Here is a 14,138-nt window from a genome sequence, read left to right as displayed (position 1 = left end):
TTGACGGTTGTTTCATGAAAATCGGTCGAGTGCTTCTATATGAAACAGCCAACTCACCCCCTTTCACGGCCAACTTTGAAGCCTGATTTCACCCCCTAAAAGTGTTTATCCGCCGATAAAAAAAAACACGGGTCCCTTAGATTTTAGTCTTCTATAACATATTTAAAAATGAAGAAAATCGGAGGGGGACACCTCAGGTACCTTCCTTGTAAGTATATTCGGTCCAACAGCCCTCACCATCCCAGCCCCCTCCAGCCACCGTCGCCCGGACCCATGGTTCCTCATGACCGGGGTAGGCGATGGAAAAAAAAAATGTACCGTCTTGTGACGGCATTTCCCCCTCAGGAATGCCACGTCACAATATGTTGTAGAACTCGGAAATCTAAGGGACTCGTAATTTTTTATTTACATCCTAAGATTGATATCTAGGGGGTGAAACAACCCCTCAAAGCTTACAGTAGAGAACGGATGCGACAAAGCAAGCGAATTAAAGAGGGCAATTGGGGAAAAGATGCCGCAGGCGAAAACATCCCACCTAATGAATAAAACAGTCTTCCATATAAGAGACCTAGATGAAGTGACGACGGAGGATGAAATTAGACAAGCCATTTTAGAGACCGCCCCTGTTAAATAAAAAAACATCGAGGTAAGAGCCCTGGGACCAGCCTATGGAAGCAGACAAAATGCCACTGTGATAATGACAGAAGTAGATGCCCAAAAACTTATTGATATATGAAGAATAAGAATAGAGTGGACGAGATGCAGAATCCTTGAAAGAAAAAAGGAATTAAAGTGCTTCAGATGCTGGCAATATGGGCATGCGAAGGCGCAATGTAAGGGCCCCGAAAGGGATAATCTGTGTCTGAAGTGCAGTAAACAGGGGCATAAGGCAGCGGACTGCAAAAACATAGCGTTCTGCGTCCACTGCAACCTGGATGGACATCAATCTGGAAATCCAAAATGTCCAATGAAGAATGGGAACAAGACGCAGACGCCACAAACACCGCAACAAAATAAGAATTAAAAACTGCTGCAAATAAACACCCCAGGAGTCGTCCAGTTTATGACATGGCCCTATCCACTGCAAATGAGATAGGTGTCAGGATAGTCCTCATGAGCGAACCAAACCGACATGCCGTTAGAAACAGGATAGACTGGATATGCGACAAAGATATAGACACCGCTATAAAAGTGATGGATCGCAGCATCATTGTAAAAAGACAGGGTCGTGGATACAGCTTTACCTATATAACCACAACAGCATGCACAATATACAACTGCCATTCCACAGGAAATAAAGAAATTGAAGACCTCGAACAAATTTTGCCAGAAATCGAAGCGCATATCAGGTCGAATAAAGAAAAAGCAGTCATAGTAGGAGACTTCAATGCGAAATCCCCACAACGGAGTTAGAGAGTAGAAGATAGGACAGGGTAGGTGATCGCACAGTGAATAGCGCAAAACGATTTAGTGATCGTACACCAGGGGAATAAACCTACGTTCCATAACGGGGACTACTCCTCTATCCTGGATCTTACTCTAGCGACGGCTGACATAAGAAGAAACATTGTTAACTAGGAAGTGTTGGAATATGAATCCCTGAGCAACCACGATTACATATCCTTTGAAGTAGTAGAAGAGAACCGAATGCCAGATCGGGAAAGAGCAAAGAACGAAGGATGGCAGGTGAGAAAGCTGGACAAAACAAAACTGGTACAAGTGCTAACAGAAATGGAAATGAGCCACGAAGAAGTTGAGGCAAAAGATTTCTTACACGCTCTGAGCCGGATATGTGACCAATCGATGTCTAATTAAAAACTAACCCTAGAGGCAAACCGGTATACTGGTTGAACGCAGACATAGCCGAGCTCCGTAGGGAGTGTATAAGAAAAAGAAAAGCCTACACCAGGAATGCAAGAGGCAGTGCGCCGGAAGAAACTAGGCACCTATGGGAGGAATCCAAAGAAATAAAGAGGAGACTCCGGAAAAAGATTAAGGCGGACAAAAGAGCGAGCTGGAAAAGGCTCTGTGATGAAGTAGACTGTGATATCTGGGGGGTGGGTTATAATATCGTCACGAAAAAGATGATCGGTTCCCTTCCCAGACTGCAAATGGACATCCAAACCGTGGAGGAGGTCGTAGACCACCTCTTCCCGGTGCATGAGGAAGTGATATTCGAGTGTAATATAAATGTGGTATTTACTGATTTTAGTTTAGAAGAATTAAGTGTGACGTGTAGTAAAATAAAGGAGAATAAGGCACCCGAGCCTGGAAACATTCCACCGAAGATAATCAAAGAATTCGCTAAGAATAAGCCCGAATATGTATTGGCAGTCTATAATAACCTGGCAGATAGAGCAATCTATCCGTCGGAATGGAAATGTGCCAGACTGCTGTTATTAAGAAAAGGAAATAAGCCTATTGACAACCCGGCTTCATATAGGCCGATATGCCTATTGGATGTGGAAGGAAAGCTCTACGATGTAACGTGACCGTTACAAGTCGGTGCGGGGTGGGAGCGGTAAGTACCGAAACCATTAGTAAATTATTTCCAGTATCGGGTGGCGACGCTCGGGGTGTCCAGGAACAATCACTAATCGTAAGTACCGGGTCTATAATGTAACCCTAATTATAAGTAATGTTAAGTAGGCCGCGTCGAGAAGGATTTTCAAAGGGAGGGTTTGTCTATCGCGAAATTGGCGGTCTTCGGGAGTCGGGACTGTACTTAGCGCGCCGCGAGACGGGCCCTGACATCTTGCGTAGGTCTAGTTAATCATCCAGCGCCGAACGGTCTCGCGTACGCGGGAAGAATCTAGTAGGGCGTTTACGAATTTCGGGCGGTCCGGCCGGCTCTCGGGCCCTCAGTGTCCTGGATACGCCGAGTGTCGCCGGTACACACGCACCGAGTAGCCGAGCTGCCGCCGCTAGAGTACCACTACCGCCTCGCTTCCGATCCCGCCGAGAAGAGTTCTCTGTCGTCCCGCCCGCGGAGATTGTAGGGTGAGCAAACCTATCTGGGATTTCCTTTTGAGTCCGTTATCGTTTCGCCTAAATTTAGAGTTCGTGTGACCCTCCTCGGCGCGTACCTCCCGGCCATCCCGTAATGGCGTCTGACCGCGTGCGCCGGGTGCGCTCATAGGCGATTTCCCGCGGTGCGAATCGGCGAGCTCCCGTGTGTCGCGTTGTGTGTAAAATTGTCCCGTGAATGTGATCCCGCGGCATTGAAAAGGGGCGATTCCGCGACGTAAGTAATTCCGCGGATGATCCCGTAATTTTCGCTACTCTCGGAGTCGAGTTGACAGGCCGCGGACCGAGCGAAGTCAAATAGGACGTTGTGCCCTGGGACGTAGGCATCGCCGCCCGTCCCGTGGAGCCAGGTGGCTCCCGTTGTTTCGAATTAAGCCGGTGGGATCCCGAAGTCGCCGTTTGATTGTGTTAGAGTCATTCCGCCCATGTGAGACATACGGGAAATAAAAATTACTACCGCCTTGCGTATCCGCAACTTCCGTTGTTTTATTTTTGGTTCACCTCCTCTCTTTCGGCCTGTTACACGGCCTCTTTTAAAGTTCCGTGGACCTCGAACCCCCCGCCTCTACCGTGCCGTGGAAAGTCGCAAGGACTGCCGCGGGGCTGAGTAGCCGGCGATCGGGGGCCGTTTCTCGCCCCGCGACGTCGGCCTAGCCCGGCCGGGAAACCGCGGGCCGCGGCGCGATTCTCGCGCCTGGCGCCCTATCAAAAAATGTAAGTGGCCTTGCGGACCTCGGGCTAACCTCCGCCGGCCGACCTCGCGGAGGGCCGATTCACCTACGGGCCCCGATCCGTCCCCCCGTTTGCCAGCGCGCCCCGGCAGTCAGGCAAGCCGCGTTGCAACGAATACCTGATATTGGGTAGACTAAACGGTGAACTCATACGCAGCGGCGGCCTGTCGGAACAGCAATACGGCTTCAAAGAAGGGCGACAGGCAGTGAACGCCATCAGAGAAGTACTGAGGATAGCGCGCGAGAAAGAGAGAAACTACTCCTGGTCCCATCGGAAATTATGCGGGATAATAACCATAGATGTCAGGAACGCATTTATTAGTATATCCTGGCAGAAGATATTAAAGGAGCTAAGAAGAAGGGGAGTCAAAGAAAGCCTCATAAACCTAATAGCATCATACCTATCAAGGAGAGAGATCATTCTAGGGGCAGAAGGAAACCCTTAGACAAGGCGAATAAACAGCGGCGTACCACAAGGCTCAGTATTGGGCTCCACGTTATGGAACATAATGTACTGTTCAGGATAGAACAGCCGGAAGGAGTCACCCTGATAGGATTTGCGGACGATGTGGCCATGATGGTGGTCGCTAAAGGGGAGGAATTACTTAGGAGCACGGCGAATATCGCTCTCCAGCGAGTCTCCAACTGGCTACAAGATAGAGGGCTCCAGCTGGCAACGGAAAAGACTTTCATGGACATATCCACTTTTGAACCAGGCATATTGAAAAAGGCTTTGATATCTAGGAGAAGATAATTGATTATGTACGAGCGATTGCAGTTTTATAATATTGTTTCGCAAATGACGATTGCCATCGTAATTGTGTAAGAACACGTTGTCACAGAAACGTCTCACAAAATTTGTCCAGACTCTAAAACCATAGACGTCTAAAGGTTGAATTCGTTCGGTAGTTCTTTTTGGTATGGTCATCAACATGACGTCTCTATCTGCAGGTTCCATTTCATCGATAATATTGCTGCAGTGACCGTTCCAGGAGTCCAGTAAGAGAAGACTTCTCCGTCCGGTGTTTGGGAAAAGCACTTCTTTCAGCCAGGTTTTAAAGTGACCTGTAATTCCAAAGTATTATTAACCGGGACGTCCGTGTAGATTGCATTCATAAAAAAATAGTCAAGTACGTCATTGCCTGACGTCATTTCGCCGGATAATGAAGGTAGAAGAAACACATTTGAGGGTTGATATAATGTTTTTTTTTCCTAGAGGCCCAAATCGACCACCTAGTTCCTTTAAAACTATCAATAAAGGTGATAATCGACCATCACAAGAGATTATTGGTTGAATCGTATGACTGTGAATTGTGGCCGATATGGATTGAGCACTGCATTCCACTTTTTGCGTTCCCTCATACATTAACGTACGTCCTAACGAACTTCGAGATGGAATCCACTTTGATCAGAATTATATACATTTTGAGGCCCGTACTCTGCTATAAGAACCTTCACAGAGTTAACAAACTCATCACCTGATTTTTCCAAGTTCTCAACATCTTCTACTGTCTTCCTTGAGATAAATTTTGTGATTTTTCTAGAAACAATACGATAAAAGCTATTTTGCAATTGTATATCCATTTTGCAGAAACCATGAATTGCATATTGTCGCTGTTCTACTCTCCCCAAGCTTCTAAAGCACATTTTTTAATATCTGAATCGTGCACTATTAATCCAGCTTCGATAGCATTCTGTAATTTGTTAAATGTAATCTCGAGACGTGTATCAATTTTTCTCTCCGAGTCCCTCCTTCATCCACTTGTTTTGCCCACCTCGTTAATTGACGACGATCAGAAAGCTTTCTAAATTGATTCTGGACACTGGAAAACTTGCGATGGTCGTTTCTTCCACTCCGCCAGTAATCTACTACTCGTTTTTTGTAATCAAAATCAATATCCTCTTGCACTGGACGAGGGTACACAAATAAAGAAGGTCCAGGCACTCCTTCTTCTCATACCACTCTTCTCCCTCTTCTCCTCACCTCCTCCCCACCTCCTCACACCTCCCCTCCTCCCCACCTCCTCACACCAATCTTCTGCATCGTCGACATATTCTGCGTCCATTTCTAAAGCGGCTTCTTCAAAATCCAATGTCGAATCTTCGATTATTTCTAAAGCATTGTGGTAGAATATATTGCCCAAAAGAATTTTTTGAATCGAGTCTTTTAGAATTACTTCTTGCTTCAAATCAGTCGTTAAGAAATGCATTGTTTGAAATGTTGCCAGCAGTAAATTAATCGCGTTCATTGGATTTACGAACATATTTCAAAAATCGGAACGCGCTGACGTAATTAAAAACTCTTTGTACTGAAGAATATCTAACGATTATTAAGCCGCAATGCACGCACAGATTTTATAAAGAGTCACACATCTGCCTGCTATACCATTCGTTTATTTATATACCGACGCAAAATCTTATACATATATGTTGGCGTTGTTCACAAGTCCTCCGTACGTATTTTTGCAAAGACAACTAATCTATTTTTATCTTTGGACTCGCGAAGATAAGTGATAGACAACGGCGTAGTGGTTTATTTTTAATGCACGACGAAAATGTTGTACAATGTATTGCGAGGCAATTCATGTAGGATAAGGTTCGTATTTGTGGACTGAATGATAATTTATGTGTACGGCTGGGAGAAATTTCGGTGAAAACAATGTCTGTCATGTAGATGTTTGAGTAAAATGATTATGCCGCGACCGGACAGAGATACGGAATTTCACATATTGCCTGTCATTGAAATATGTTTACCACGTTACATAATGGTTTTTGAAAGAAAACTAAAAACATATGAACCCTTATTTTCCATAAGAATCATCGTCGTGAAATTTCTATTCTAGTCGGATGAATTGTCTTCGAAAAAAAAAGATTTGTTTTCCTTTTCAAGGGCAGTTCACCCCTTTAGACGGATGCTCCCGTACCGGATGGTACCGTTTATGGATCCTACCGACACGATATATATTCGTACCGAGTTTTGTGCAAATCCATCTAGTACTTATATAAAAAACACTACCTGCCCTTGATTAATAATTATATTGTTAAATTGCGGTTTTACGGAAAAAACCAGGCACTTGTAAACTCTTATTTAATGCAAGCATTAACGGCATGTAGTTTTTATTTCGATCGGATCATTTGTCGTCGAAAAAAAAGAAAAAAATTATTGATAAGGGTACTTTACCCCCGTCGAGGGGGTGCAACTGTGTAGGGTGGTAGCGTTTCTGAATCTTCCTTACACGAGATATATTTATGCCAAGTTTTATTGAAATCAGTGGAGTGCTTCTATGAAAGAAAAAGAAAAATCGACTTTTTAATCAAACTTTGAGGGGTTGTTTCACCCCCTAGATATCAATCTTAGCACGTAAAAAAAAATACGTGTCCCTTAGACTTTCGAGTTCTACAACATATATAAAAATCATCGAAATCGGGTTGGGACGTTTGGGAATGTTTCCTTGTGAGTGTAGTTTCCAGGCAACCAAATTTTGTAATAATTGTCTCGCGCGCCTCCGGCTGCGCGATTGCTTTCAAGTTCTCTTCAGATTTGATTGGAGAGAGTCCCTTATCCCTTTGATTCCTCTCCTTTACAACCCTGGTTCCTTTCCATATTGCCGTTCAGACAATTATTTCAATTCTACTCGGCGCGTCGGCGTTGCACATTCCTATTTCCGAATTGATGTCGGGTATTAGACCTTGGGCTCTTTGTAAAATTTACTTGTGTTAAATTCTTTTTCGATTCGGCTCAATTCCTCGGATGTATAAATCGCCTCTGTTGTTAACCCTTTAATCTGAGTTTGGTTTATATAAATAATCGAGGCAAACCTTTCTTCTCATTTATGGGACGGAAATCGGGTCCCATCTGGACAAATTAAAGTCGCTGAGTTAAGTGCCCTTTTCTCGCCCCTCTCCGCGGCCACCTCGGTTGCAAACTTATCTGAGCTAGCTGGCCCTTCTCCCCGGCCCGTGGAATTTTTGAGCATAGAGAATTTTTTAGGACTCTTCTTCGAAGACGGGCCTCGGGGAAGCCGGGGATAAACCTTCGCCCTTGCCTTTCGGTGTTGCTCTCGCGGGAAGAGTCAAAGGCCTTAGGGAAGGAGACCGAACGAACTTAAAGATTTGGCGTTCTGGGGCATCTACACCCAAACGGTTTACGAATTAGTGCTCAAGTGTGAGTTCGAGCCAGGGCGGAGGTAGAGTTTAGGGGCCCTGGGAGACCCAAGGGTGAGTCTCTCAGGCTAGTGCCCTTTTTGTGAACTCAAGTATCCGACGAACAGGATAGATGTCACAGTATGTGTTCATCGTCGGTGTATATATTATTATTCCCTTAGCTGAACATTATGTGTTTCCATTTCAGTATCTACGGAGTTCCAAAATGAATGTCAAACAACTGTAATCAGCAGTTGTTTGACATTTTTAGGTTATTTGTATACATAAGTACTCGCGCTATTTATATACATGAGATCGCTGGAGTTTATATTTCAAGTGGCACTGATCGAGTTTCGATACTGAAACGTCTACTTGACCAAAGCAAAATGCTATTGTAAAAAAAACCAAAGGTTCCGACGATAACTTATGTACACTAGCGCCACCAGTAAATGAGAGACCACAACTGAATGGAATGTCGCGTTAGTGTAGTTAGTATTCGTACTGCAGGGTACGTTTCAATACGCTGTACGAAAACAGCACGAAAGTCAACCTATCATGATACGTGAACGAGGACAACAATGTTGATAAACTATAACGATTCTAAACGAATATAAAAACTGAAACTGCCATATCTTCGCGAACATACTATTGATCTGGGTCAGGTAAATTTTATAAATTCCTGATTTTTTGCTTGACTTTATGAGTTGGTTAAACGCTCATTTCTTTTTCTATGGTAATGGAGAGAGCAGATACCCCTTTCCCCTACTTCTGAAATTTGGCTCCTTGGCGTTAAGTACTCGGTGGTACCCAGGCAACCTATGAAGTGGAATATACGTAAATTAATCGTCTTAATTGGGTCTGTAGGTATCGCAAATGCATATCGTCCATCATCCACCTATAATAATATCTAAATGATATATATAAATATCTATGTTTATTGTCGATGAAAATTATATATCAACTGTTAATCAACAAATATCTACTCACTTCACGACGCATACAAAATATATAATGCTCGAGTAGATATCTTCCAAAGGTTAATCAACATCGTTGAAAATACGTTTAGAAAAATAAAAAGACTCCTTATGTAACATAACATTTTTCATAGATATTTAATAATCATATCTAAATTTAAACTTGATAAAACTGTTAATTTCGTTCATACTCTAATTTTTTATTTACTTCCCCCTGAGCTGGTGACCATACATCATGACTTTTTACCACTGTGCCAATTATGATGTATTACCAGGCACCGTATGCAGTATAATATACTTATAGTCGACGTAGAAATTAGGACATAACTATAGAAAACTTATATGATCTATGGTATACATAATAAAAGTATCTCGTAAATATATATGAAAATCTTTATCACAACTATATTTTCGGTACATATATCATAGAAGTCTAGATAACCCATATAGAAATCTAAACCATTCGAAAACGTTCAATTGATAGTGTATATTCAGCTTTCACAGACGCGTAAAAATGTAGATACCCTGTAAAAAATTGCGCACATTTAAATGAAATATGTTTAAATAATATTCATAAAAATCGTGTACTTTTAGTATATAAGATTGTACTAAAATGATGAGTTTAGCATCTTAAAAGTGAATCGGTATACATTTATTATACACTTTTAAATAAAAAGATAATTTTATAACATACTGTGACAATTTTTCAAATGACTTAATTTTATAATCACTCACGAATTTTTTTTTTAAGAATAAGTTTACAACAAGATGCAGTAAGTATTTTTAGCACCGATCGAGAAGTACCGGAGCAGTTTTCATAAGCCCAACAAATATTTGTCCCCTCATAGGCTTTGGTAGCATCATGGTTAGCATTCCTACTTCCTACCCGCGAGTCCCGGGTTCGAATCCCGACAATTGCAAAAAAAATGTCTGTGTCAAAAACAGCAGAATATCTCTGTATAGCTATACTGAACAAGTTCTCAAACAGACTCTGCTCAATAAGTGTTATGAATTTAATTTTTTTACAAATACACATGAATATCTATACATCATCTATTGTAGATATCTACGATATACAGGGTGTCCCATAATAGATGGTAAACCTCTGAAGAGGTGAAAGGGGGTGAAATTTTGAACTACAAGTTCCGTTCCATTTTTTGCTCAGGACATTTCTTATCGAGTTATTAGTAGTTAATGTTGACCAACGAGGCGGCTTGCAGCCCAAGTCCTCAGGGGCGCAGCGCGCCGTGAAGCTCCTCGCTCATGCCTGATTTTCCTCCAGAAAAATTTCATTTTAATACGTCAAATTATTTAATAAATGAATGAATAAATAAATTAATAGGAATAAAAGCAGTTATAAATCGATCAAATAATTAATTTCAAAATCAGCCTTTAACTACATAATTAATCAATAAATTACTGATTGATCGATTAATTTACCAGTGAATTAATTAATTAAGTCATCCATTTATTCTGTTACGTAGGCACCCTCCGTACCTTAACCTAAGGAAAAACCCATCTTCCAATCATCGGAAGCTAGGCATGGAAATCCGAATACGAAACGCGATTAGGAAACTCCTGCGAACGGATCCAACACTAAATCACCTGACACAAGTTCATCGGACAAGACGACTCCAAAATTTATCGGTCGACCCGGGGCGAACAATCTGATGACAACGCAACGCGTCAGCACAACCCAGATGCGCCACCCCCACCTGGGCCCTAGCATCTCCCACCAATTGGAACACCCTGCTAATAAAACCAGCCGTCAGATCGAGACGGCATGTCATATGTCATAGTTAATTGTCATATTCAAGTGTCATATCGTCGGTCATTCTCAACGTCGACAACCTCTAGTGGAGCTCCTGGGCCGCGGGGCTCCTACTCCGTTCCTAGCGAGTCAGAGACCGAGACCGCCGGACTCCCTGTCGAAAACCATCCATCCTGCGAGCTGCAGTAGTGCCGCCCGGTACTCCAGCGATCCAACTACCAAGTCAGGACCAGACGGCGGCACTGCGACTTCCGTTGGACGGGAGGTTTCTAGGAGGCCTCCAACCCTAGGACACACCACGGGACGAAGGTGTTCACGCACAGTCATCCGGCTGGGTCGATCAAAAGAATCCGGCCGCTGATCAAGCCAGGTAGAGGATCCTTCGCAAGCTCGACTCATCCTCATTTCATTCTAGTTTTTTTCTTAACCCCTTATCTCCGACCAAACCGAATTCTAACCATTATCACGATTTCCATGCCTTGCTCCGGTCAACCGGATAGATTAACACTTGACAGTCGGCCCCGCGAAAACGCGGGTTTCAGAGTCTGTCGCTTGAGCGCCGGCCCAGTGAAAACGCGGATTTTCTGAGTCTGTCACTACATTGCCGGCGCTCAGGCTTCAAATGTCTCTTAGGTCGCCGGCTGTCAATGTGTTAAGAACCCATTAACTTCCGTCAAACAGCTGAGCTTGAAATCTGAGCATCGCGAGACAGAATCACGCGTAGACCGCCATTAAGTAGCAAAGAATTCCCGCGACAGCACTCCGGCGTCCAGTAGCCTACTACCGCTAAAGCGCGCTATTGCGACACCCGAACCGCCGCGACGCGGAAGTATAATAACCCAAAGAAAATTAGGTCAAGGCATCTCGGGTGCCCCTCCCAGCTGATTGTAATTTAGACCTCACAGGCGACTAAATGCAACCAACATAGTACACTAGCCACATTGCCATTCATTCAAACCCTCTTTTCAATCCTCACTCCCCTAGATCCCACCAGAGGAATTGATCTAGCCGCTCGGATCAATCTCCTGACAAGATTAGAATAGTCATTATGCGCATGATTCGGGTAATCTCTATCCGAACCGCGGCCTCGCATCCGCTCAGCCGCCACGTAACAATTCACTGGTTGGTTAATTAATCAATTCCTTACTTATTTGAATGTGAAAGACGTTTCATTTTTTCAGAAAGCGAGGAGGCAGGTAAAGGGTTTCAAAGCAAATTTATTGTTAAACAAAGAATTAATTTTTGCCAGAATGTTTCGTTTCCATGTTTCTTCTGTGGCCCTGTAAATGGTCGACTGTTATTCAGTGACCCTGAAGAAAGCCGATTTCCCAAGCGTAGAAGTAAAACTAAAGATTAGCGGAAACAAAATGCGTGATAAAGGTGTGTCTAAAAATAAGACCGCCATATTACAATGAATTTTTTCTGGAGGAACGTTAATCATGCCGAGGGGCTCCACGACGCGCTGCGCCCCTGCAGACTTCGGCCGCGCGTCGCCTCGTTGATCAACTTTAACTACTAATAACTCGATGAAAAATGATCTCAACAAAAAATGGAAAAGAAACTTCACGTTCAAAATTTCACTCTCTTTCACCCCTTAAGAGGTTTACTGTTTATTATGGGACACCCTGTATATTGTGTCCCTTATTGTGTGCCCTGTATTGTGACGAATGACAGCGATGTGGCGATAAAGGACACAAAGGAGGATAGGTTCCGAGCCCGCAGCGCCCGGACGAACGCTCGTCACCTTCGCCCGATCGTCTAAGCGGATCCGTTTGAGCTGCTCAAAAATATTTTCCCGGTTTTGGGAACGAGTCATAAAGTTGGGCGCTAGGCCTCCCCAGAGGCCAAAAAAACAAACTCAACTCTCGACAATCTCAACGACTCGACAATCTCAAAAATGCAGAACTCTCGAACAAAACTCGACAATCTCAAATAAACTCAAAAGGCTAGGATGGAACGATCTCCGCCTCGACGATCGTCGCGGCGTGGCCGGCTAGCACAGAGCGCACGCGCCAGGTTCGGAGAGGGCGGGGTAAGACCAGACTACGGAATATGGGGAAAAACTCAACAAATTTGGGAACAACTTTAATAGGGGAAATTTGGAAGAATTCAGCTCAGAAACTCAACAGTAAAAATCCAGAAAATTGACGGATTTATTCGGATTGGAAGAATAAATTACCGAACAATTTTGTACCGCGGATAATAGAGAATTACAAAAGACGACGGGATTCGACGGAAAGTTGCCCCAAAGAAAATAAAATCCGAAACGAGACAATTCGAAAAAGCGGCGGTTAGCGATAAACGCGATCTGGCAAATATAAAGAGAAATCCACGGTTATTCGGCCCCGGAAATGACAAAGGGCGCGACAAATCCGAATCGGGAAACTCGGAAGACAAATTTGGTTTAAATTCAAAAAGAGACGGGACGCTAAGGCTGAAATTGGATTCCTAAAACAATATTATGCGCTCACTTACATGAACAGACGGACTCAATATTACACGAGAAAATGCTACTCTGAATTAATCACGCGACATAATCTCGATAATTCTCAACTCTAAATTTCACAACTTTACACCAAAAATTACTCGACGAACGAGTGGCAAAACTAAACTCAAAATTAAACTCCAAAATATCAATTCTAACCGGAAGATCGGCGAGTTTTCCGGGAAGACACAATGGGTCGTGGATGCGGGCGACCACGCGGTAGCCGTGCAGTTTCTCCACCTCCGACCCCGAGGAGAAGACAGTAGAATGCTCGAACGCTGGCCATGATAAAAAGACTCGAAATTCGCACACTAGTAAAACCCTGTCACCAAAAACCAAAACCTTTCACAAATTTTCGTGAGACGATCACTCTAAAATATCTCAAATAGGACACTTTTCTCGCCACGGACCCAAACCGTTCACAAACCTACGTAAGAAAAGATGAATTTATGGTACTCAAAAACTAGTCTTGGCGAAGATCAAAACAGTTCACAAACCTCAGACACAGAAAATTAAATTTCACGGCCAGACAATAGAAAAAGGCTCGAACTGCGCGCTCCTACTTGAAATGGCGCGACAGAAAATTACCGGACGCAGAAAATAATGGGACACGGCGCAAAGAAAAGGAAGTCGCCCTGATGCCCGCTCGAGGAACCCTGCAGCCTCCAGAGAGGCTAACTTTAATTCCGATTTGCATCAGCCGTAGGCCATACCAGGGCAACCGGAAAATGGCCCGCGTAAGACTTACGAAGGCCGACTACGCGGTACGCTTCAGCTCACCGGCGCGACACTACCCGGGCCCTACGTCTTGACGAATTTAATCGGGGATTCTCGCTCACTCAACAAAGGGGCCCTCGGCCAGACACGTGGCACTTACTTTAGCTAAGATAATGCACTGCTGCTCGCCGGCCCCTCGGCTGAGTTTCCCTCGCTGAGCCGGGAAGTCCTTCTGTCTTCGTTGGAGAAACATAATCAGACAAGTCAGACAATGAAGAAAACTGACGTAA

General features: G+C 43.9%; 1 protein-coding gene across 1 annotated transcript; it reads left to right on the top strand.

Annotated features, from left to right (window-relative positions):
- The first annotated feature begins 1,068 nt into the window (after window positions 1–1,068).
- On the top strand, window positions 1,069–4,512 carry LOC105700220. The gene is made up of 5 exons (XM_012425886.1): window positions 1,069–1,374; window positions 1,579–1,792; window positions 1,858–2,488; window positions 3,916–3,982; window positions 4,081–4,512. Exons 1-5 carry the CDS (start codon window positions 1,069–1,071, stop codon window positions 4,510–4,512), a joined length of 1,650 nt encoding a protein of 549 aa, XP_012281309.1.
- Window positions 4,513–14,138: the final 9,626 nt, after the last annotated feature.

This window comes from Orussus abietinus, unplaced genomic scaffold (genome assembly GCF_000612105.2).
Source record: "Orussus abietinus isolate OABI.00-Male unplaced genomic scaffold, Oabi_2.0 scaffold471, whole genome shotgun sequence".
Lineage (NCBI taxonomy): Eukaryota > Metazoa > Arthropoda > Insecta > Hymenoptera > Orussidae > Orussus > Orussus abietinus.
This window is presented reverse-complemented; position numbering and strand designations above follow the sequence as displayed.

What these genes read in the sequence shown, in the direction of transcription:
- LOC105700220 (XM_012425886.1), top strand. Translation starts at nt 1,069, where the DNA reads ATGGCCCTATCCACTGCAAATGAGATAGGTGTCAGGATAGTCCTCATG. An exon ending in ACACGCTCTGAGCCGGATAT is followed by an intron (nt 1,793 to 1,857) that starts GTGACCAATCGA and finishes GGTTGAACGCAG; the next exon opens with ACATAGCCGAGCTCCGTAGG. An exon ending in GGAAAGCTCTACGATGTAAC is followed by an intron (nt 2,489 to 3,915) that starts GTGACCGTTACA and finishes ACTCATACGCAG; the next exon opens with CGGCGGCCTGTCGGAACAGC.